The sequence below is a fragment of the Thamnophis elegans genome, chromosome 16 (genome assembly GCF_009769535.1).
Source record: "Thamnophis elegans isolate rThaEle1 chromosome 16, rThaEle1.pri, whole genome shotgun sequence".
Classification (NCBI taxonomy): Eukaryota; Metazoa; Chordata; class Lepidosauria; order Squamata; family Colubridae; genus Thamnophis; species Thamnophis elegans.
Genome location: NC_045556.1, coordinates 6,293,251 through 6,316,628, shown reverse-complemented (window position 1 = coordinate 6,316,628; position 23,378 = coordinate 6,293,251). Strand labels below are relative to the sequence as shown.

At 44.5% G+C, this 23,378-nt stretch overlaps 1 protein-coding gene across 2 annotated transcripts in view; it reads left to right on the top strand.

Moving 5' to 3' along the window:
* The window catches only part of LOC116519011 (E3 ubiquitin-protein ligase ARIH1-like), a 38,461-nt gene extending 15,303 nt beyond the window's left edge, over window positions 1–23,158 (top strand). The window contains exons 3-15 of one of the 2 annotated variants that reach the window (XM_032232619.1): window positions 458–602; window positions 3,261–3,353; window positions 4,763–4,818; window positions 7,821–7,887; window positions 9,966–10,072; window positions 10,355–10,397; window positions 11,684–11,755; window positions 12,948–13,016; window positions 14,252–14,382; window positions 15,469–15,526; window positions 16,077–16,337; window positions 17,556–17,668; window positions 19,355–23,158. In XM_032232619.1, the coding sequence (XP_032088510.1) occupies window positions 458–602; window positions 3,261–3,353; window positions 4,763–4,818; window positions 7,821–7,887; window positions 9,966–10,072; window positions 10,355–10,397; window positions 11,684–11,755; window positions 12,948–13,016; window positions 14,252–14,382; window positions 15,469–15,526; window positions 16,077–16,337; window positions 17,556–17,668; window positions 19,355–19,439 (1,300 nt within the window). In that variant the 3' untranslated portion in view covers window positions 19,440–23,158. The remainder of the gene's footprint in view (window positions 1–457; window positions 603–3,260; window positions 3,354–4,762; window positions 4,819–7,820; window positions 7,888–9,965; window positions 10,073–10,354; window positions 10,398–11,683; window positions 11,756–12,947; window positions 13,017–14,251; window positions 14,383–15,468; window positions 15,527–16,076; window positions 16,338–17,555; window positions 17,669–19,354) is intronic. The other variant, XM_032232620.1, reaches the window with a different exon arrangement.
* Window positions 23,159–23,378: the final 220 nt, after the last annotated feature.

Below are 23,378 nucleotides of genomic sequence, written 5' to 3'. Positions count from 1 at the left end.
AAGAGAGAGAAAAACAGACAGAGAGAGAGAAAGACAGACAGAGAGAAACAGAGAGAGAGAGAAAGACAGAGAGAGACAGAGAAAGACACAGAGAGAGAGAGAAAGAGAGAGAAAATATATCCATAAACCCATTAGATGCTTACACAGCAACAGGGATTTGTGCCCTGAAGTGACCCTTTGTAGCAGGGTGGCCTACCACTATTTTCACAGTGCATTTTGTCGTTTTAAAAACAGAAACACGAGCAATAGTTTTGTGGATTTAGATAAGCAAGCCCATCTGCCTCTTCTAGCTAACAGATGAATTAAAACACAGAAAACTTTGAGTTTGTATACAGGCCCCAGAGCTCCTGCATTGCCGGCTGGAATTGTTTTCAGCATTATTATTTTTTAAGGTGGATTTTTCAGAGGGATTTTTTTTATTATCATTATTCATTAAGCTTCATTCTTCTTTGGGTAGGTACTTTGACGGCAACCTGGAGAAGCTCTTTGCGGAATGTCACGTCATTAATCCTAGTAAAAAGTCTCGAACACGTCAGATGAACACCAGATCATCTGCCCAGGACATGCCGTGTCAGATCTGCTATCTCAACTATCCGAATTCGGTGAGTGCCTTCCAAATTGTGCAACCTATAACTTGAATATATACATACATACATACATACATACATACATACATACATACATACATACATACACATACATATATATATACATATATATATATACATATACATATATACATACACACACACACACACATATATATATATATCCTTAACTACCATATTTTTCAGAGTATAAGACGCACCAAGATTTTGAAGAGGCAATTTTTTAAAAAAAGTTTTAGCACTCTGCAGATTTCCCAAAAGCGGCCCATTTTTTTGCCCAAAAAATAGAGGCTGCATAGCCTTTAGGAGGCTTTCAGAGTGCTCTTGGGGGCGGGGCGGGGGGGCAAAATTGAGCGAGAAACGGGCTGTTTTTCGCTCATTTCTGCCCTCCCCAGCCCCCAGGAACACTCTGAAAGCCTCCTAAAGACTATGCACGGCCATTTTGGTGAAGGGGGCGGGGTTTCAGGAGGCCAAAAAATGCTGCATTCAGTGTATAAGCCGCACCCAGATTTTCAGCCTCTTTTTTTGAGGGGAAAAGGTGCGTCTTATACTTTGAAAAATACGATATCTGTGTGTAATTTGCAGGCCTGCTTATAGGTAAAAGGTAAGACCTAAGATTGCACAAATAGACCAATAAATGCCAGATAAATAATCTCTAAAATCTTGGGAGAAAGAAGAAATATTCAAACACCTTTTTCTTCTGCAGCAGAAGAGACCTGATTACATACCAATGATTCTGGTTTCTCCCCCCACTCCTCGTTAAATACCTCCCTAATTTAATTTCCCTTTCCTATCTCTCTCTGCTTATCATGCCTGTCTTGTGATCCGATTTCTGCTTCTTAAAGACCTTTGGATATGCTCCACCTACGGGGCTTTAGAGACACATGTAGATCTGCACGCGTAAGATGGTTGAAATTTGCCATCCTCAAAATGATTGCACAGCTTCTGGAGCAGCAGAGTCGGAAAGTATCATGCTGGTTTTACCATTAAAGCGGGAGAATTGTAAACATTCGGAATCGGTGTCTCCCAGAGTTACGTATTTTGATCGCAAAAATATTTAAAGGGATCTTTGTGAATCAGATCTAGGTTCCTCTGTACAGGTAGTCCTCACCTAATGACTAGTCGTTTTACAAGTATTCAAAGTTACAATGGCCACGGAATCAGTGCTTTATATCCTGGGATATTACTTACTTGTTTCTTAATGACTGTGAAAAAACGCAGAAAATTACTTCTGGTCACATGTGTGCCTCAACTTACGACTGCAAAAACTTGCAGCTGTAATGCTGGGCTCAATTGCAGTCGTAAGTCGAGGACAACCTATCCTTGTACCCCCAGAATATTAGAGGTGCTTGATTGCCCAATAGGTTTGGCAGATGCTGTAGATAGGGATAAAGTATCCTGGAATCCTAGTGGGCAACTATTTAAATAGGAGCCAGCTGTGCGGAGCAGCTGCCCAAAAAGCCAACACAGTTCTAGGCTGCATAAACAGGGATTGAATCAAGATCACATGAAGTGTTAATACCACTTTATAAGGAGTTGGTAAGGCCACACTTGGAATATGGCATCCGGTTTTGGTCACCACAATGTAAAAAAAAATGTGGAGAGTCTAGAAAGAGTGCAGAGAAGAGCAACAAAGAGGATTGTGGTACTGGAGGCTAAAACGGATGAAGAACGGTTGCAGGAACTGGGTATGTCTAGTTTAATGAAAAGAAGGACGAGGGGAGACATGATATCAGTCTTCCAATATCTCAGGGTCTGCCCCAAAGAAGAGGGAGTCAAGCTATTCCCCAAAGCACCTGAAGGCAGGAGAAGAAGCAATGGGTGGCAACTAATCAAGGAGAGAAGCAACTTAGAACTATGGAGACATTTCCTGACAGTTAGAACAATTAATCAGCCTCCAGAAGTTGTGAATGCTCGAACACTGGAAGTTTTAAAGAAGAGATTAGACAACCATTGGTCTGAAGCGGTGTAGGGTTTCTTGCCTAAGTAGGGAGTTGGACTAGAAGACCTCCAAGGTCCCTTCCAACTCTTGTTATTCTATTCTAAGTATACAAAGCCGGGCTTAAAAATTCCAACATCTGGACATGTTCTAAATATGTTGCCTTAATGGGAGATTTTGGCAAATACGCCAGCTTGTTCATTAGCCATCTTAAATTACATTGTTTGAGTGCGAAAAGCTCAGGAAGGGTGGCAGCCTTGATTGGGATACTGGGGGGGGGGGGGTGCCAGGGATTCTGCGTGCATTTCCTGGTCAGTGGCTGCTGAGATGAATGTTTGGGGCAGACCCTTGGCAATAGCAATAGCAATAGCAGTAGACTTATATACCGCTTCATAGGCCTTCCAGGCCTCTCTAAGCGGTTTACAGAGAGTCAGCATATTGCCCCCAACAATCTGGGTCCTCATTTTACCCACCTCGGAAGGATGGAAGGCTGAGTCAACCCTGAGCCGGTGAGATTTGAACCGCTGACCTGCTGATCTAGCAGTAGCCTGCAGTGCTGCATTTAACCACTGCGCCACCTTGGCTCTAGACCTCCCCCGAAGCCCACGAGGTTCAATGGTTGTGCTGTGTTATTCTGGACCTGAGAAAGATGCTACCGTTACAGTTTCAGAGCTGTGAAAACGAATAACGCTAACCACGATTTGTCTTTGCAGTATTTCACTGGCTTGGAGTGTGGACATAAGTTTTGCATGCAGTGCTGGAGTGAATATTTAACTACCAAAATAATGGAGGAGGGCATGGGACAGGTAAAAGTCTCCCATCTTGTCTTTATACGGAAATGAAGATTTTTAAAGGAAGGGCGGCATCATGCTCCCAACTGTTCCTTTGATGAAACACACACCCCCAAATAAAAAAATATTGGGAAGCAGCTGAGAATTTGTATTGTTGGCACTTTTCAGAACCACCAGCAGTAGAAACCGAGAAGTTGCTGAGAAAAACCGGGTGGGGTCTTGCTGTCTTGGGCCTTTCCTTTTAAGATCTATGGGGAGAAGGGAAGCATGGAACCGAAGCCCACCTCAGATAGCCTCTGGAAGCCGGGTGAAGGAAAGACAGTTTAGACTAGTGGTTAAATCTCTATAGAGACACTTTGAAAGGAAGCACTGTGAGGCTAGTGGTCAAGGCACCAGGCTAGAAACCAGGGGAAAGTGAGTTCTAGTCCTGTCTTAGGTGTGAAAGTCAACTTGGTGACTTTTGGCCAATCACCAGGAGATTGTGAGTTCTAGTTCTTCCCTAGGCGTGAAAGCCAACTTGGTGACTTTGGGCCAATCACCAGGAGATTGTGAGTTCTAGTTCTTCCCTCGGCGTGAAAGCCAACTTGGTGACTTTGGGCCAATCACCAGGAGATTGTGAGTTCTAGTTCTTCCCTCGGCGTGAAAGCCAACTTGGTGACTTTGGGCCAATCACCAGGAGATTGTGAGTTCTAGTTCTTCCCTAGGCGTGAAAGCCAACTTGGTGACTTTGGGCCAATCACCAGGAGATTGTGAGTTCTAGTTCTTCCCTAGGCATGAAAGCCAGTTGGGTGACTTTGGGCCAATCACCAGGAGATTGTGAGCTCTAGTTCTTCCCTAGGCGTGAAAGCCAGCTGGGTGACTTTGGGCCAATCACCAGGAGGTTGTGAGTTCTAGTCCTGGCTTAAGTAGAGAAGTCAGTTGCATGATTTTGGACCAGCCTCTCTCAACCTAACTCCCTTCCCAGGGTTGTTGTGGGGAAACACTGGAGGGATATAAGTAAAATGAATAAGACACTTGTACTTGTACTTGACGCCTCTTCACCCATCGTGGGTATAGGCGACTTCCATGGAAATTTGACGCCACTACGGCGATCCATGGAAGCTGTTTCGGCTGGATATACCCAAGGGGACGCCAGTCCCAAGGGTCAACAGAGCCCGATTGGTGGGAACGGGGGGCACCACGTGAAGCCCGGGTTGTCGTTTGATAGTTGAGAGGCTTTGCAATAAGCGTTGCAATGTATATTTTGCGCATCAACTATCCTTGCCCGCCCGAATAAGACTGCACTGATCTGGAATTGGGGCGGGGGGAGGGAAAGCTTCTCTAGAGGTTTTGTTTTTAGAGACATCAATAAATACCTAAACTAATCAGATGTGTTCTTCCCTGTCTTCTCTTTCTTCCCTTCCCTTCTCGGATGTCCTTGCTAGACAATCTCATGCCCGGCTCACGGCTGTGATATCTTGGTTGATGACAATACAGTTATGTAAGTATTGCGCTTGGCGCCATTTCAGTAACACTTGCATTTCCTGAGCTTTTGCACCGGTTGCTTGGCTCCACCGTCTGTGGAGGGGGATGGGTCAACGGCGTTGTTAACATCACAGGACTCTTGTCCCCCAGGGGGTGGGGGGAGGTTCTCAGGAACAGGGAACTTTTCCCACCAAAGTGGGCTTTTGCGGCTCACTCCTTCCTCTCTTGCCATGGGCCGTGGTGACGCAGTGGTTAGAAAGCAGTATCGCAGGCTGACTCTGCCCACTGCCCGCAGTTCAATCCTGACAGGCTCAAGGTTGACTCAGCCTTCCGTCCTTCCGAGGTGGGTAAAATGAGGACCCAGATTGTTGGGGAGCAAGAGGTTGACTCTGTAAACCACTTAGAGAGGCCTGGAAAGTATTGTGAAGTGGTATATAAGTCTAACTGCTAGTGTTAAGTGGGAAGGAAGGAAGGAAGTAAAGGAAGGAATGGAGGGAGGGAGGGCTGTGATGTCGCAGTGGTTAGAATGTAGTATTTCAGGATGACTCTGCCCACTGTCAGGAGTTCGATCCTGACAGGATCAAGATTGACTCAGCCTCCCGTCCTTCCCAGGTGGGTAAAATGAGGACCCAGATTGTTGTGGGGCAAGAGGCTGACTCTGTAAACCGCTTAGAGAGGGCTGTAAAGCACTGCGAAGCGGTATATAAATCTTAAGTGCTCCTGATAGGTACCAAGTGCTACTTACTCCATTGTTTGATCAAGAATGAAGGTGCAGCATCAGGCCCCTCTTTTCCTGTACAAATAGTCCTCGACATACGACCACAGTTCAGTCCAAAATTTCCATGGCTAAGCAAGACAGTTGTTAAGTGAGTTTATGAGACAAGACAGTTGCTAAGTGAGTTTATGTTAAGTGAGTCCCATTTTGCGACCTTCCTGGGCCTCGTTGTTAAGGGAATCGCCGCAGTGGTTGAGTTAGTTGTTAGTCGGTTGTTAAGTGAATCCGGCTTCCCCATTGACTTGGCTTGTCAGAAGGTCACCCAAGGGGAAATCACATGACCCCTGGGATCCTGCAACCGTCATAAATACGAGTCTGTTGCCAAGCATCTGAATTTTGACCGCCTGACCAAGGAGATGCTTCAATGATCCAGTGAAAAAATGGTCATGTCACATTTTTCAGTGCCGTTGTAACTTGGAATGGTCACTAAACGGTTCTAGGATTACTTGTACTTTTGTTAGAGGGTCATAATGAGAAGGGAGCGGGGTGGAAGCAGATAAAGGGACAGAGGGATGAAGAACGGTGGTGTAAAACTCGGGCTTTGAACTGTATTGATTGAGGTTGTTAAGCATTGTTTCTCTTCTTAAGCCACCCAAAATTGGGACCGAACTTCTCAGGGCTTTGAAGCAAAGCAGAGGGACTCTGAAGCCCAAATTAGGTCATCTCATAAATCCAATTCATGGCCTCACAGCCTTGCTTGACACAGTTGGGCTCGTGTAATCCTTTCCAGGAATAAAATATGTCGGGTTTGAATGTATCCATTTGGCCCTTTTGAGGTGGCTGTCGTAACCCTTTCAAAGTGACTTCAGAGGTCCTTTCTCAATAGTCTCTTAGAGAATAGAATAGAATAGAATAGGAAAAGAGTATGGAAATAATAGAATGGAATTAGAATAAAATAAAATAGAATGAAATAAAATAGAATATGGATATAATAGAATGGAAAGAATAGAATATGGAAAGAATAGAATAGAATAGAATATGGAAAGAATAGAATAGAATATGGAAAGAATATGATAGAATAGAATATGGAAAGAATAGAATAGAATATGGAAAGAATAGAATATGGAAAGAGTAGGATAGAATAGAATATGGAAAGAATAGAATATGGAAAGAGTAGGATAGAATAGAATATGGAAAGAATAGAATGGAATTAGAATAGAGTATGGAAAGAATAGAATAAAATATGGAAAGAATAGAATGGAATTAGAATAGAATAAAATATGGAAAGAATAGAATAGAATATGGAAAGAGTAGGATAGAATAGAATATGGAAAGAATAGAATGGAATTAGAATAGAATAGAATAAAATATGGAAAGAATAGAATAGCATATGGAAAGAGTAGGATAGAAGAGATTATGGAAAGAATAGAATGGAATTAGAATAGAATAGAATATGGAGAGAATGGAATAGAATATGGAGAGAATAGAAAATAATATGGAAAGAATAGAATGGAATTAGAATAGAATAGAATATGGAGAGAATAGAATATGGAAAGAATAGGATAGAATAGAATATGGAAAGAATAGAATGGAATTAGAATAGAATAGAAAGAATATAATATAATATGGAAATAATAAAATAAAATATAATATGGAAGGAATAGAATGGAATTCTTTATTGGTCAAATGTGATTGGACACACAAGGACTTTGATGTATATGCTCTCATAAAAGAAAAAATAAATTCATCATGAATCATAAGGTACAACACTTAATGATAGTCATAGGATACAAATAAGCAATCAAATCATACTAGGAAACAATATAAATTGTAAGGACATAAGCAACAAAGTTACAGTCTGCAGTCCTAAGAGGGAGGAGATGGGTGATATGAACAATGATTCTAGCATTTGCATGTTAAACGGGGGGCGGGGGGGGGGCAGAGGAGATTACATTACTGCAGGGGAGTTTGGTGTTCCCATGTCTAACTCCTATATAAACAGTCGAGCCATTCGTTTCCTGATTCGTAAATTTGAAATAGTCCGATTAAAACCCTGTGAGTTTAAACTGCCTCAGTCGAACCCATTCCTTTTTGGCCTGGCATTTGACCGAGTTCATTGCTGGCACTTCTCAGGGAGGGGGGGCAATGCACGGGCAAGATAGTTTGGGGAGAGCCACTCCTTAAAATATTGCGGTTTGATTGCTAAGTGAAACTGTTTGTTTTCCTTGAAAGCTTTAAAAGGTTGGGCTTTAAAGGGAACAAGGTTTTCTGAATGGAATATTATCTTTCTCTTCTCTTTGTAGGCGCCTGATCACAGATTCAAAAGTTAAATTAAAGTACCAGCATTTAATAACTAATAGTTTTGTAGAGGTGAGTGTTCGGTTTTAAAACTCTATGCTATGGTGACTTAGTATAGGGGATTTTTTTTCCCCATGTGTTTTAGGAATCCTTGGTATGTTAAAAGCCTAGATATGTTTAAATATGTGTTGTTGATTGATCAATGGTGTTCGCTTTTTGGTTCCCCGCTTAGCGTTTCATGGCCAAGTAGTCATCATGGATGCGAGTGTCTTTAGTTAATTGGCTCTAATGAGAGAGCATTTTGAAAGCTACAATACTGCTTTGGCTCCCAATCTAAAATCCCTGTCCATGTGAAGGCCACAGTTTTACAGAAGTATTTTAGCCACTTGGTTTGGTTGACTGTTGGAGGAAAAAAACCACTTACTAGCTTCTCATATCCTTTTAATGAGGCAAAAGGACTGTTAAATTCATCATTAGATTTAGATGGAGGCTAATAAGATCTGCTAAAAGTAGGCTGCTTCAAAACTCTAGGACAGGGATCGGCAACCTTAAACACTCAAAGACCCACAAAAGTCCTAACCGGAAGCCCCTGTTCAATTCTGGAGCTGACTGGAGGTCTGGTTCCTCGACTATAGAGTCTTCTCCTAGTGTGGCGTCCTTTTTCCTCTGTCGACCGGAAGGTCGGTTCCCCCACCATAGAGTCTCCTCCTAAGGTGGCATCCTTTTTCCTCTGCCAACTGGAAGTCCAGTCCCCCCCCCCCCCCAACCATAGTGTGGCATCCTTTTTCCTCTGCCAACTGGAAGTCCGGTCCCATTCTCCCCCCCCCTCAACCATAGAGTCTCTTCCTAGCGTGGCATCTTTTTTCCTATGCCAACTGGAAGTCTGGTCCCGTTCTCCCCACCCCCAACCATAGAGTCTCCTCCTACCATGGCATCCTTTTGCCTCTGCCAACTGGAAGTCCGGTCCCGTTCTCCCACCCCCCAACCATAGAGTCTCCTCCTAGCATGGCATCCTTTTTCCTCTGCCAACTGAAAGTCCGGTCCCGTTCTCTCCCCCCCTCCAACCATAGAGTCTCCTAGTGTGGCATCCTTTCTCCTCTGCTGACTGGAAGTCCGGTCCCGTTCTCCCCCCCTCCCCCAGCTATAGAGTCTCCTCCTAGTGCAGCATCCTTTTTCCTCTACCTGTCCTAACCGAAAGCCCTATCAATTGTGGAGCTGACTGGCGACAGGGAGCTGCACTTGTGGCTCCAGAGCTGCAGGTTGCTGACCCCCTCCTTTCGGAGGTGTGCAAGAGACCATGCAGGACTAGAAGACCTCCGAGGTCCCTTCCAGCTCTATTTTGATTGATTGATTGATTATAGCAATTCTTCTCCAACCCACCTTGCTTGCAGTTCTGAATTCGTTTATTTAAATCCTAAGTAAGGAAGGAAGCATGAAGAAGGCTGGAAGTCATTTTTTCCCCCCACTGTGCATGCATTCGTTCTGGCTTCCAGTTTGTTCCAACAAAGAGTAAACTGATAAATTGTTTACTTGTGAGTTAATCAGGTGGAAGTTGGGAAGCTTCTGGAGAAATGAAATGATTGGTTCAACCTTTCTAAACTGGGTGCCATCCAAATGTAACCATTCCAGAATTTTAAGACTTGTCTATGGAAAATCACAATCATCCAAGGACATGGTTGGTCCAACGATGCTTTTCCAAAAGGCAACTGAACTTACTTTCTTTTCTTTTTTTTAACTTGAAGGCAACTGGACTTTCTTTCTCTTTTTCCCCCTCTCCCTCCTTTGCTTTTTATCCACGAAGCTTCATCCAAGTAGAACTGAAGAAGCTACTTGGATGAAAACTGAAACGTTTTCAAAGGGGGGGGGGGGAAACCCCAAGAAAGTCCAGTTGCCATTTGGAAAAGCACCTTTTGGGACAAGTTATGGCTTGCTTCTAACTAAATCTGTGCAATTGTCATTGAATACGAAGAGAAAATAACAGCAAGGTAGTTTCCACTGCGATGGAGCTTTGCATAAAGGAATTTCTAGCAAAAGAAGAATGTACTCTTAACAAGACATCTTTCAGTGCAATCTGTCCCTGCCTTTTCTGCAATACCCTCCCCCCCCATTTGAAAGCAGTGAGGCCGTGCTAACGGGTGTGTTTCTTGCAGTGCAATCGACTGTTAAAATGGTGTCCTGCTCCAGATTGCCACCATGTTGTCAAAGTACAATATCCTGATGCTAAGCCTGTTCGCTGTAAATGTGGCCGGCAGTTTTGGTAAGCAAGGTTGGATGATGACAAGAGCACCAAGGTTAGATTTGGGTACCTTGGCGTGTGTTGGTGGGGGAAATCAGCCTTGGCTTCCTCTGATAGCCAACCCAAGTGAACACGGGCTGCTGAATATTTTCGGGGGGGGATAGGCAGACTGTTTGCTGACTGCCGGTCATAAATCAAGTTTGAGGGTTAGGGCAAAGCTCTGTATCTTAAACGTTCTGCTGTTTTTAAGTATTGCTTAACTGGAAAACTGTCTAAAAAACCCATTTTAAACATTTGTTGCAGTTTTAACTGTGGCGAAAACTGGCATGATCCTGTTAAATGCAAGGTGAGCTTTTTCAGCTTTTTGGGGTGCATCTCGCCTGTGGCAGTATAGAAAAATAATATAGCTTCAGGGCAGTGGTTCTGTGGGTATGGTGTGGTGTGGCTTGGTGGGCGTGGCAGGGGAAGGGTACTGCAAAATCTCCATTCCCACCCCACTCCGAGGGACCAGCCAGAGGTGGCATTTGCCGGTTCTTCGAACTACTCAAAATTTCCACTACCGGTTCTCCAAACTACTCAAAATTTCCGCTACCGGTTCTCCAAACTACTCAAAATTTCCGCTACCGGTTCTCCAAACTACTCAAAATTTCCGCTACTGGTTCTCCAGAACCTGCTGGATTTCACCCCTGCTTCAGGGGGTCAGCATAGCAGCAGCTGTACATGAAAGGGGATAATATAGGATAACTGGGAAATATGGCTTTCGAAAGATAGGCCAAGAGCCAGAGGGTTTCACTTCAGATCGCCCCACCCATGTCATAGTGTGTATGGCCCACCCTTAGCTCTTTTCCAAGGAAGTTGGAATGGACCATTCAAAAACAGGGTGAGCAAACAAACACACAGTTCTCTGCTTAGAGAACCCTTTGTATAAACTGAAGAAAATGTGTGATCAACTCTGATTTGAAACTCACTCCTAACTATTTCATACTTTCATTCATTTTTTGGCGAAGTTTTGGACCTGAATTGGTTTGAATAAGTACCGTGTTTCCCCAAAAATAAGACAGAGTCTTATTTTCTTTTGACAACCCCCCGCCCCATAAGCGCTTGGCCTTATTTTCAGGGAGGTCTTGCTATTTTTGAGGTGCAGGGGGAGGCGAGCGTGGTCACCTCATGGCTGTTGCCATGTTGCAATATTTTCAGGGGAGGGATTATTTTAGCACATGCGCTCAAAAGCCCAATTGGACTTATCCGGGAAGGTCTTGTTTTGGGTGAAACAGGGTAACTAATTTTTTTTTCAATTATTTCTCAAGATGATACGAGTCTTATTTGTATACATTCAGCTAGCGGTTTCATCCACGAGGCCGGGAATTTTGAATTTTGGGACAGCTGTAATCTTTACATTCATTGATGTTTTATTTTAAACTCTGCCATGCCCTCTCTTGCCTGCTTCCTTTTGCTTTTAAATGGTCATGTACAGAACTTGAAGGGCATGTGTCCCATATTTCTGTAGGCAGTTCCCTTCCATCTGATAAACTCTTAATTTAGGAATGGTGCCCTTAGAAGTATTGTAATTTCTCTCTCTCTCTCTCTCTCTCTCTCTCTCTCTCTCTCTCTCTCTCTCTTTTTCCCGGATAGTGGTTAAAGAAATGGATTAAGAAGTGTGATGATGACAGTGAAACTTCGAATTGGATTGCAGCAAACACAAAGGTTTGGTGGTTTGTTTCTCTGGCTTGACACCCTCACAAAAACAGAGTCTCTTGTCTCCCTTACAAGAACGTTCTGTGAAGTCTGACCCTTCCTTTTGCGTATAGGGAGTGATAATTTTTTTCCCTGTAAACAATAGCTCTTTGGTTTTCCTCTCTTTCCAACTCAAAGAACTGAAGAGCCAAAAAGAAAGAAAGAAAGAAAAAAAAGGAACAATGTCTGTTACGCCTGGTTTGGGGGTTGTTGTTGTTTTTGTTTTTAATTGCTTAAAAAAATCAGGCATTATTGTCTCAACTCAGTGATGGCAAACCTTTTTTGGCTCGCATGCCAAAAGCGGGGGGGCGCGGGGGGACCCCAGCGCGCATGACCAGCGCTCCCCCTCCAATTTTGGCATGCTTTTTTCGCCCTCCCCAGGCACCAGAGGCTTTACAGCAGCCTGGGGAGGGCGAAATCAGCTCTCCCCCCCCCCCCCGGAGTTCCTCCAGAGGCTTCAAGAGCTTCCCTGAAGCCTCCAGAGCGTGAAAAACCGGTCCTATGGGCAAACCAGAAGTTCAGGAACGGTCATGCATGCATGACCAGCACTCCCCTCCCATTTTTGGCCTTCTTTTTTTGCCCTCCCCAGGCTCCAGAGACTTTATAAGAGCCTAGGGAGGGCGAAAACAGCCTCCCTCACCCTTCCATAGGCTTCTCTGATGACTCCGGAGGACTAAAAACGGTCCTACGGACAAACCAGAAACAAACTCACCTGGGAAGCTCCTGAAGCTTCCGTAGGGTCTCCGGAGAGGGCGGGGGAGGCTGTTTTCGCCCTCCCCAAGCTCCTATAAAACCTCCGGAGCCTGGGGAGGGCGAAAAATGGCCTCCAAAGAAGGCCGAAGTCAGCCAATCCCGGGTCTAACGGAAGAGAATGAACCAACCTGCAATGATTAAAGGCAACTCAGATCAGGAATGGGTCCTGTTTTTGCCACTTGTAGAAACGCAGGAAGGCGTCTTCTGCTCTAGTCTGGCTATTGATCCATTGCCGTATTGATCTACGGTGCCTTTCCCAGGGTTCAGGCAACCCTGGCTTACGGAGGAATCCTGTGCCAGTTGCAGAACGTCACTTGTGGTCTCTCTAGAGATACGCAGCCTTTTCTAACCTCAGATTTCTGGAAATGGGTCCCATCTCAAAACGGGTGGCCCGTTTCATGCCTTCTAGGTAACAGTCTCTTCAGCAAACTCTGTCCAGTCTTTCGCTGTCGGTGGCGGAGAAGAGGAACTGGTTAAGGTGTGTGGGGGGAAAAAAATAATACATGACATGAAGAAAGTAGACAGGTTAGAGATCGGTGCCAACTGGTATACCTGAGTCAAACCATTGTTTACTTAACCCCATCAGTAACCTCTGGACTTTATGACCTCAAGACAGGGCGATGGCCACTAATGTGGTTAGTTTTGAGAGGGATTTGGATAAATTCAGGAAGGGTTGGAGAATCCTTCAGGCTTATGATCCACATACAGTAGTAGGAGAAACAAGGGTGAGGGATGAGTTTGTTTCCTTCTGAGGAGCATCCTGGCAGAATTTTGTTAGCCAGAAACAAAAATGTTGGACAACAGTGGTCCTTGCCTTGATGGGCAAGTGCTAAGTGTCTTCACCATCCTTCTCCCAGGGCTTGTCAATGCGTCCAGAATTTATTTAATATTACAAGCCAGTGTTTCTCAATCTGCATCGTTTTAAGTTGTGTTTGGCTTCAGCTCCCAGAATGCCCCAGCCAGCATGGGAGTGCCCACATCTTAAAATGGCCCAGACTAAGAAACATTTTTGCAAGGCCTAGCTATAAATGAAAGAAAATTAGTAGTAGATTAATCTACTGGTACACAGAAGTAGGAACACGTTGGCTAAGACGCTGAGTTTGCCAATCAGAGGTTCGGCGGTTCGGATCCCTAGTGCCGCATAACGGAGAGAGCTCCCGTGACTTGTCCCAGCTTCTGCCAACCTAACAGTTTGAAAGATGCAAGTAGAAAAAATAGGGACCACCTTTGGGGGGAAGGGAACAGCGTTCCGTGTGCCTTTGGTCACATGACCACGGAGACGTCTTCAGACAGCGCTGGCTCTTGGGCTTTGAAATGGAGATGAGCACCGCCCCCTAGAGTCGGGAACGACTAGCACATCTGTGCGAGGGGAACCTTTACTAAGCGACACGGCGATTACCACATGAAGATTTTTCTATAAAAGTTGAGCTGGAAGCAGTGGAATTCTTACTGGTTGGGTTCTCATTACGCGAGAGCAACTTTTTGGGCTGTTTAAGGCAGCGGCGGGAAGCCATTTGACAGCTTAAATGTGCAATCCAAAGACTCTCTTAATTTCATCCGCCCTCCACTGACTTATCTCCCTTAAGTCTTATTCCCCCGCTCTCCCCACCACTAATAATAGGGGTGATTAATAGTAATAATAATGGGTTTTTTAAATAAGAAAAATAACGCCCTGCTGGTTTTTGATTCCGCCGCTCTTCCTGTTGTCTGCAGGAGTGTCCCAAATGCCACGTGACCATCGAAAAAGATGGCGGCTGCAACCACATGGTCTGTCGGAACCAGAATTGTAAAGCAGAGTTTTGCTGGGTGTGTCTCGGCCCGTGGGAGCCGCATGGATCTGCCTGGTACATTTAAATAAACGCTTACGGGGGTTTGAGAGCTGTTGGGTCAGTGGTGGTACGGTTGGAACGGGCCCGGCGTTGCCCACATGGGACACGTGCAGCGCGGGGTGCATGCATGCGTTATACTTGCCAGCAACGCCTCCCCAAGCCTCCGCTGGCTGGGGAATTCTGGGAGTTGAAGTCCTTCAGGCTTAAGGTTGCCAAGGTTGGGAACCACTGCTTTAAAGGACAGGTAAGGAACTCGGGTGGGTGGGTGGTTATCCAGTGCTCCGGGCAGGCTTTGATACGCCCATACCAGTGCGTACCGCTTTCAACCCACCATTGTGTTGGATGGTTAGCAACGTTTTTCTGTCTGAGGGGTGAGCCTCAACAGATAATTGCTGCCTAATTGATGGAAAGCAATATTTTTTTAAAACTCTGTGATGAGACGATAGGATCTTCAGAAAAGTCCCACTCTGGTTTGTCTCAGCCTTTTAGCAATTTTAAGCTGCATGGGCTTCAGCTCCCAGAATTCCCCAGCCAGCATGTGCAAGAAATTGTGGAGTGAATAATTCAAAAGTCCTCCGCGGAGAAAGCCTTCCATAGAAGCTGAAGAAATGCTGAACAATCAACTCAGCATGGTGTGATTTGAAATTCACCTCTGTTTCCTGCCTTGTTTTGGCATCCTGAGAAGGATGCTTTGGACCTGAAGTGGTCCTTCTTGCTGGCTGGGGGATTCTGGGAATTGAAGTCCACGTGTCTAGATTAGGGGTCGGCAACCTTAAACACTAGAGCCATTTGGACCCGTTTCCCACAGAAAAGAAAACACGGGGAGCCCCAAAATCTTTCCCGTGCCTGACTATTTCCTGAGCGGCCACAGAACTAGCATATGCAGTTGAACTAATTGTTCTGTTTTGCTGACCCCCCTGGTCTAGGTTGAGAAACACTTGTCTAGTCAGCTGTTAGGCCCTGAAGCCTAGCAAAGACAACCCAAGAGATATTTGTCTTGTTTACAATAATATGCCACTGAACGAACCCAGAACTTGGCCTGACCGATAACAAACGAGAAGGATCCTTTTAGAAATCTACATATTCACAAACCTCTTTCAGGTACAACTGCAACCGCTACAACGAAGATGATGCCAAGGCAGCAAGAGATGCCCAAGAGGTGAGTTCATCACTCTTGGCAACCCTCTGCATCCAGAAGCTGTTGACCGCTGGCTCGATCTCTCTGGTTGACCAGATGAAGAATGTGGAGTAGGGTTTAGCTTCCAGCCCGAAAGTGGTCCGATTTACTGTATTTTTTGGAGTATAAGACGCACCTTTTTCCCTCAAAAAAAGAGGCTGAAAATCTGGGTGCGTCTTATACACTGAATACAGCATTTTTGGCCTCCCTAAACCCCTCTCCCTTTGCAAAAACGGCCGTGCACGGGCTTTAGGAGGCTTCCAGAGTGGTCCTGGGGGCCGGGGAGGGCAAACATTAGTGAAAAATGGGCTGTTTTTTGCTCATTTTTTGCTCCCAGGAGCACTCTATAAGCCTCCTAAAGGCAATGCATCAGGTTCAGAGCTTCACCTGGAGAACTCGCTGAACGAGGTCAAGGCTTGCCTCGTTCAGGCATTCAAGGGAATCCCTGCCCGTCCCCCCCGGGAGGATCCCCTTGGGATTGCTCTGCTTTAATTCTCGCTTTTCCATTTCGCTAATGGGGAATCAAATGCAGCGCTCCAGAGCCGCCCTTCAGAGGTACCTCTTCTACTGCAACCGTTACATGAACCACATGCAGAGCCTGCGCTTTGAGCACAAACTCTACGCCCAAGTCAAGCAGAAGATGGAGGAGATGCAGCAGCACAACATGTCCTGGATCGAAGTCCAGTTCCTGAAGAAAGCGGTCGACGTCCTCTGCCAATGCCGTGCCACGCTCATGTACACCTACGTCTTTGCCTTCTACCTCAAAAAGAATAACCAATCCATTATCTTTGAGGTAAGAGGACCCTTCGGCGCCCTTGAAATCTCCCAGGCAGTAGACCCGGGATTTGGTTGGGAGAACAAATCTCCCGGGCAGTAGACCCGGGAGATTTGGTTGGGAGAATGAATCTCCCGGGCAGTAGACCCAGTATTTGGTTGGGAGAATAAATTTCCCAGGCAGTAAACCAGGGAGATTTGGTTGGGAGAATAAATCTCCCAGGCAATAGACCCGGGAGATTTGGTTGGGAGAATAAATCTCCCAGGCAGTAGACCCGGGAGATTTGGTTGGGAGAATAAAAATTGGCAACAGCACTTCGACTTATATACCGCTTCGCAGTGCTTTACAGCCATAAGTCAGTCTCTCTTGCCCCCCCCCCCCAAACACAATCTGAGTCCTCATTGACGTAGGAAGGATGGAAGGCTGAGTCAACTGTGAGCCAGTAAGAATCAAACTCCTGGCAGTGGGCAGAGTAAGCCTGCAGTACTGCATTCTAAACACTGCGCCACCACAGAAGGAAGGAAGGAAGGGGAAAAAAACAGCAATAGCACTTATATAGCTTGTCGATCAGAAGTTCGGCGGTTCAAATCCCTAGCACCACATAATGGAGTGAGCTCCCGTGACTTCTCCCAGCTTCTGCCAACCTAACAGTTCAAAAGCACGTAAAAAATGCAAGTAGAAAAATAGGAACCACCTTTGGTGGGATGGAAATAGCGTTCCATGCGCCTTGAGCCAAGGTGGCGCAGTGGTTAAATGCAGCACTGCAGGCTACTGCTAGATCAGCAGGTCAGCGGTTCAAATCTCACCGGCTCAGGGTTGACTCAGCCTTCCATCCTTCCGAGGTGGGTAAAATGAGGACCCAGATTGTTGGGGGCAATATGCTGACTCTCTGTAAACCGCTTAGAGAGGCCTGAAAGGCCTATGAAGCGGTATATAAGTCTACTGCTATTGCTATTGCTATTGCTATTGCTTCAGCATTTAGTGTTGCCGGCCACATGACCACGCAGACGTCTTTGGACAGCGCTGGCTCTTCGGTTCAGCTTTGAAACGGAGATGAGCACTGCCCCCTGAGCCGGGAACGGCTAGCATATATGTGTGCAATGGGAACCTTTACCTTTACCTAAAGGAAATACTAAACTGAGGGGTTTTTTGAATTGCTATTCTGATGTGCGTGTGTGTTATTTTAAACCCAAAGAGTTACTTCAATTTTAATCAGAGTGTTTTTTGCATTTTTAGAATAATCAAGCAGACTTGGAAAATGCTACCGAAGTCCTTTCTGGGTATCTGGAACGAGATATATCTCAAGACTCACTGCAGGATATAAAGCAGAAAGTGCAAGATAAATACAGGTACCCCTTTGTTTCGGACAGCACGGCTCAAAATATTTACCATTGATCTTGAATTCACCTGTAGAACATTTGAATTGGCAGGAAACATATTCCCTCTGTGTCCAACTTCTGATTCAAGCAAATCTTCAAGACCGTTGAAATGAGAAAAAAAAACCGTGCAATATAGGAATTAAATTAACAGTTAAAAATTGGGTGAAAGAAGTGCTTTGTTCCTCTATTGAGAGATTGAAGGGGCAGTTTGGCTCCTGAAGGATTATATTCTGTAAGTCTGGAAGCTGACCATGAAAATGGCTTCTCTGTTGGGCTGAATATAATACATCGTGGGGGCATCTGCATGTCTTAATAGAACAGAATGGAATAGAATAGAATTCAAAATGAATAGAATAGAATAGAATTCAGAATGAATAGAATAGAATTCTTTATTGGCTAAGTGTGATTGGACACACAAGGAATTTGTCTTTGGTGCAGATGCTCTCAGTGGACATAAAAGAAAAGATACATTCATCATAAATCATGGTACAACCCTTAATGATAGTCATGGGGCACAAATAAACAATCAAATGATACTAAGAAATAATCAGTATAAATTGTAAGGATACAAGCAACAAAGTTACAGTCATACAATCATAAGAGGGAAGGAGTTGGGTCATAGGAACAATGAGAAGATTAATAGTAAAATAGATTTGTAAAGCAGGGTCAGCGCCTCTTAAATCCGTACTTCTCAACCTTGGCTACTTCTAAGATCTAGGAACTGCAATTTCCAGAATTCCCCAGCCAGCCATGCTGACTGGGGGATTCTGGGAGTTGAAGTTCATAAATCTTAAAAGTTGCCAAATTTAGAGACTCCAGCCCTGGAGCCAAACAGGGCTGACTGGAGGATTGTGGAAGTTGAAGTCCATAAGTATTAAAAGATGCCAAATTTAGAGACCCCACAGCTGGAGCCAAACAGGGCTGACTGGAGGGTTGTGGGAGTTGAAGTCCAAAAGTATTAAAAGTTGCCAAATTTAGAGACCCCACAGCTGGAGCCAAACAGGACTGACTGGAGGGTTGTGGGAGTTGAAGTCCAAAAGTATTAAAAGTTGCCAAATTTAGAGACCCCACAGCTGGAGCCAAACAGGGCTGACTGGAGGGTTGTGGGAGTTGAAGTCCAAAAGTATTAAAAGTTGCCAAATTTAGAGACCCCACAGCTGGAGCCAAACAGGGCTGACTGGAGGGTTGTGGGAGTTGAAGTCCAAAAGTATTAAAAGTTGCCAAATTTAGAGACCCCACAGCTGGAGCCAAACAGGGCTGACTGGAGGGTTGTGGGAGTTGAAGTCCAAAAGTATTAAAAGTTGCCAAATTTAGAGACCCCACAGCTGGAGCCAAACAGGACTGACTGGAGGATTGTGGAAGTTGAAGTCCATAAGTATTAAAAGTTGCCAAATTTAGAGACCCCACAGCTGGAGCCAAACAGGGCTGACTGGAGGATTGTGGGAGTTGAAGTCCATAAGTATTAAAGGTTGAGATATACTGTTTTCACTGCACGGGGAGAGGAATTACTTGCACATGACTGGCAATGCATGTGCCCAGTTCCTCAACCCCACCTCGTTGCTTTTAAATATATTGTTTCCAGGAAATGTTTTGGCCTTGGCATCTAAAGGCTCTCGACTCACTCTCTCTCTCTCTCTCTCTCTTTTTCCCTTGCAGATACTGCGAGAGTCGGCGAAGGGTGTTATTGCAACACGTGCACGAAGGCTATGAAAAGGACCTGTGGGAATATATCGAGGACTGAAAAGTGGCCTGCATAAAACGAACTCTTGACAAAACCTTTTTTCCCCCCATCTAGAATGCTCATACCATTAAAACGAAACCCGCATACACACACACACAGAGACACAACATAAGAAAAGGGGCGCCACGCCTATTACACACCCGCTGGTCTGTAGTTAACCGGAATTCTGTTTCGTTTTTTTTTTTCTTCTTTTTCTCTTTTTTTTTTGTTAATGGAAAAAAAAAATTAAGTAAATTATATTGTAATAAAAAAAAAGGTAGATAAACCATTGTGCAACAGTATTCTAGGTGGCCAGTAACGTGTGACAGACGCACTAAAAACAAAAGCAAGCCCCCCCCCTCCGACTTTTAACTCTGTAGCTTCCTTCCCTGAGCTCACTTTTTTTTTCTTCTCTCTCTCTCTCTCTCTCTCTCCTCCTCTGCATACGACCGATGAAATTTAAAACGGTTTTTTTTGACGCTGCTGTTCATGTCCAACCAGCCGTTTTGATGTACTTTGATATGAGATTTCCCGCCCCCTTCCCTCTCCCCCTTCCCTCTCCCCACCCTTCCGTAACAAATACACACCAGTTCATGGGTGGTGAATGTTGTTTGGCTTATTGTAAAGATGATTTTTTGGGGGGTGGGAGGGGAGGGAGGGGAGGGGAGGGGGGAGGAAGGGGCACCAAACAAGGAAAAACAAAACAAAAAAAAGACACTTTGTATATGACTTTTAAAAAAAAAATACGAAAATGAAAAACAAAAGAGGACAACACAGTATTTTTCAAAATTGTAAATAGCGTATATGCATGGATAAAAAAAAAAAGGAGCAAGCGTGGCACGTGTTTGCATAATGTTTAATTACAAAAAAAAAATATTTATTCTTTAAAAACCTTCAAGATGTCTATTTGCCGTGCATTTCTTCTTTCTTTTTTCTTTTTCTTTTTGTCCAATTTGCTTTTGATTCGGGGAAGGGATGGGTCGGGAGGGGGCAGTGTGCGCTTCTGTAAACAACTCTAGCTCAAACAAGATAAAAATAGAGAAAATAGATAAGGGGAAGGGGGTTTATTTTGTGGGGAGGGGGTTTCCTCTTCCTTCCTTCCACTCCTTGCAACCGATCCCTGCTTCGGGTGTGTTCCTTGCTGGCAACGAACACCGTCCCTTCGGCACTTCCAGATTTCTTGGTGTGCGCTTCCCCCGTTTTGGGAATCAAAAGTGTTGTAATTCCAAGCTGCCTTTTCTTTTCGGCTTCGAACGGGCCCCGTTTCCTCTCTAACCTCGGCCGTTTTCCCCGTGCGAAAATCCAATTCTCTTCTTCCACGGCTGGCTCTTCATTCATTCATGGGATGGTTTGGGCATGTGGGTTTAAAAATGTCTGCGCGGAACATTCCTTGTGGATGTGTCGGATCTTGGCAACCGCTGGGAAAAACCGTGAGAGTTGTTGGTTGAGGAAAAAGTGCTCGGTGCAGCAAACACTCCACCTAGTTGCAAGAACCTATAGCTGTGTTTTTCAACTTTTGTAACGTTAAGAGAGGTGGACTTCAGTTCCCAGAATTCCCTAGCCAGCTTTGCTGGCTGGGGAATTCTAGGAGTTGGAAGTCTGCACCTCAACATTGCTGAGGTTGAAAAACTGATTTATAGTTTCTGGAGCCATTGAATCTTATTTTTTCCCCAAATGAGGAGGAAATCATGAATCTCAAACTATACAAGACATTTTATAGTCTCTATTTTTTTTTCTTTCTTTCTTTCTTTCTTTCTTTCTTTCTTTCTTTCTTTCTTTCTTTCTTTCTTTTTTTTTTTGTAATAAAAGTTACCTTCAAGCACGGTTTGCAAGCTGTTTATTACTGTGTGGGAGCTTCTTGTGAGTTTTCCCAGCCAGCTTATATGGCAGTATTTCTTAAACTTTCAAATTCAGAGGGAGAACAAGCTGGACGTACCCCCCAAAATTCTAGCTGCTTTCCCAAAGGGCTGCTTTTTCTGATACTTTTTCCCACCCTCTTTTTAAAAGAAACTATTGTTAAGTTTCCAATTCAGCTAATTCCATCCATGTGTTCTAGTGACATTTGTGGTTTGTGCATTAGGGACGGCTGGCTCGCCCAAATAGTGCAGGAATTGTAGGGTTTTGCACAATCCCGCTATCGGATTTTTAAGGGGGTTTCCTGCAAATGTGTAGGAGAGATTCGATTCCCCTGTTTTCGGGCAGCTCAGCTTTGCATTGGATGAGACTTAAGTTCTGGTTTTGGCTAAACTTGTGGATTCCCAAAAACAACCCCAAATAATCGTTTTCGGTGTAAGGGAGGGAGAGAGAGAGAAAGAAGGTTGTTTTTTGCTTTGTGACTTCCTACCTGGAATGAAAGTTCGGAATGTCCACGGTTTTGGAAAGGTGCAACGGTTTCTTCCAAAAAAATGTCTTCATTCAAGCACAATGCCCTTGTTGCTTGAATGATTTTTTCCCTACAGTGCTTTGCATGCTCCCGATAAGACATGGCAAAGGGCTTTCAATCTAGTTAAGATGAGAATGTGTGTGTGTGTGTGTGTGTGTCTGTGTATCGATCTTTTTATCATCATCCCTACTTGGAACTAGCTTGACGGGACAAGTGGTCCATTCCTTTGTGGCCTCCATCATGGAATAAACCCATTGGGTCTTCCCCACGTGGCGTCTTGCCATTGCCCCCCACCCACCCCATATTATTATAACAGTATGGTTGTTTTTAACGAAATGTTTATAAAAGCATTTGTTGCACTGTATCTTATACTTCAGGAGCTCATATAACCCCGTGTGTCCATCTGGGGTCAGGACGGGAGGAGTTTCCTAAAATTGGGATTTGCAAATCGTTTTCAACCCAGTGATTCTTGGACCCTAGCAACTTGGGGGAGATGTGTGGACTTCAACTCCCAGAATTCCCCCATGCTGGCTGGGGAATTCTGGGAGTTGAAGCACACGCATCTCTCCCAAGTTGCTGAGAAACACTGTTCTGTAGGGTTATTCCTAAAACCTAATACTCTTCTCCTTCCTTGCTTCCCAATCCTTTAGAAAACAGCAAAATTTTCTTTGTTAAAGGACATTCTCAGCTACTTTTAACCTCGGTTGGTGCAATCGGTTGAAGATACGGTCGTGTGCTGCCTCCCTAAGGGCAGATGGAGGGAGAGTCCTCTTAAGCCAGGGGTCTCCAACCTTGGCAACTTTTAAGACTTGGACTTCAACTCCCAGAAGTCCACAAAGTCTTAAAGTTGCCAAGCTTGGAGACCCCCTCCTCTAAGCCACCCCAGACAGGGGAAATCCTGGCCTTTTATCTCATTAGCTCATTCTCTTCTACCCCATTGAAGTGACTGCATTTGGGTTTTTATCACTAATGTATCAAAACCGTCTTTTTTTTAACGTTTTCAGAACCATTTAAACTCAACAAGTGTTGTAGTGCAATTGCTGTATTAGAAATCAGTTATTGTGTGAGACCAGAGTGGTGGTCTTTGGCAAACTTTTCCATTGTATAGAAAGCTCCTGTAATCCAGCCTGTAAGAAAAGTTGATAAGATGAATGGACTGGGCTATGACTGAAGGCTTGTAAGTTTTTTTTATTTCTTCCCCCCCCCCCACCCTCCCTCCATCTTAAAAGACCTCCCATCTCATGCTGTGGAATTAACTGTTCTTAGACGTCATTGTAACTGGCGGACTGTTCCATGTTAAGGCTAATCAGAGGGAGAAACTGCGTTCTAATTCTAATAAACTTTTATTTTGTTATTTCATTTGTATTTTTTTTTTTTAAAGAGTGTTCGCTTGCAGTGATTTTGCATCTTCCTTACGCCTTAAGGAAAAACATCTTGGGCAGGTCAACATCTGGAAAACAAACAGATGCTAGACCTCATTGGGATGTATTGCTTTTCACATGCGGCCTAATCTGCCTTTTGCCTTGCTGTAGACCCATAGCCACATCACCTTCCTATCTATTTTTTTTTAATAGTTT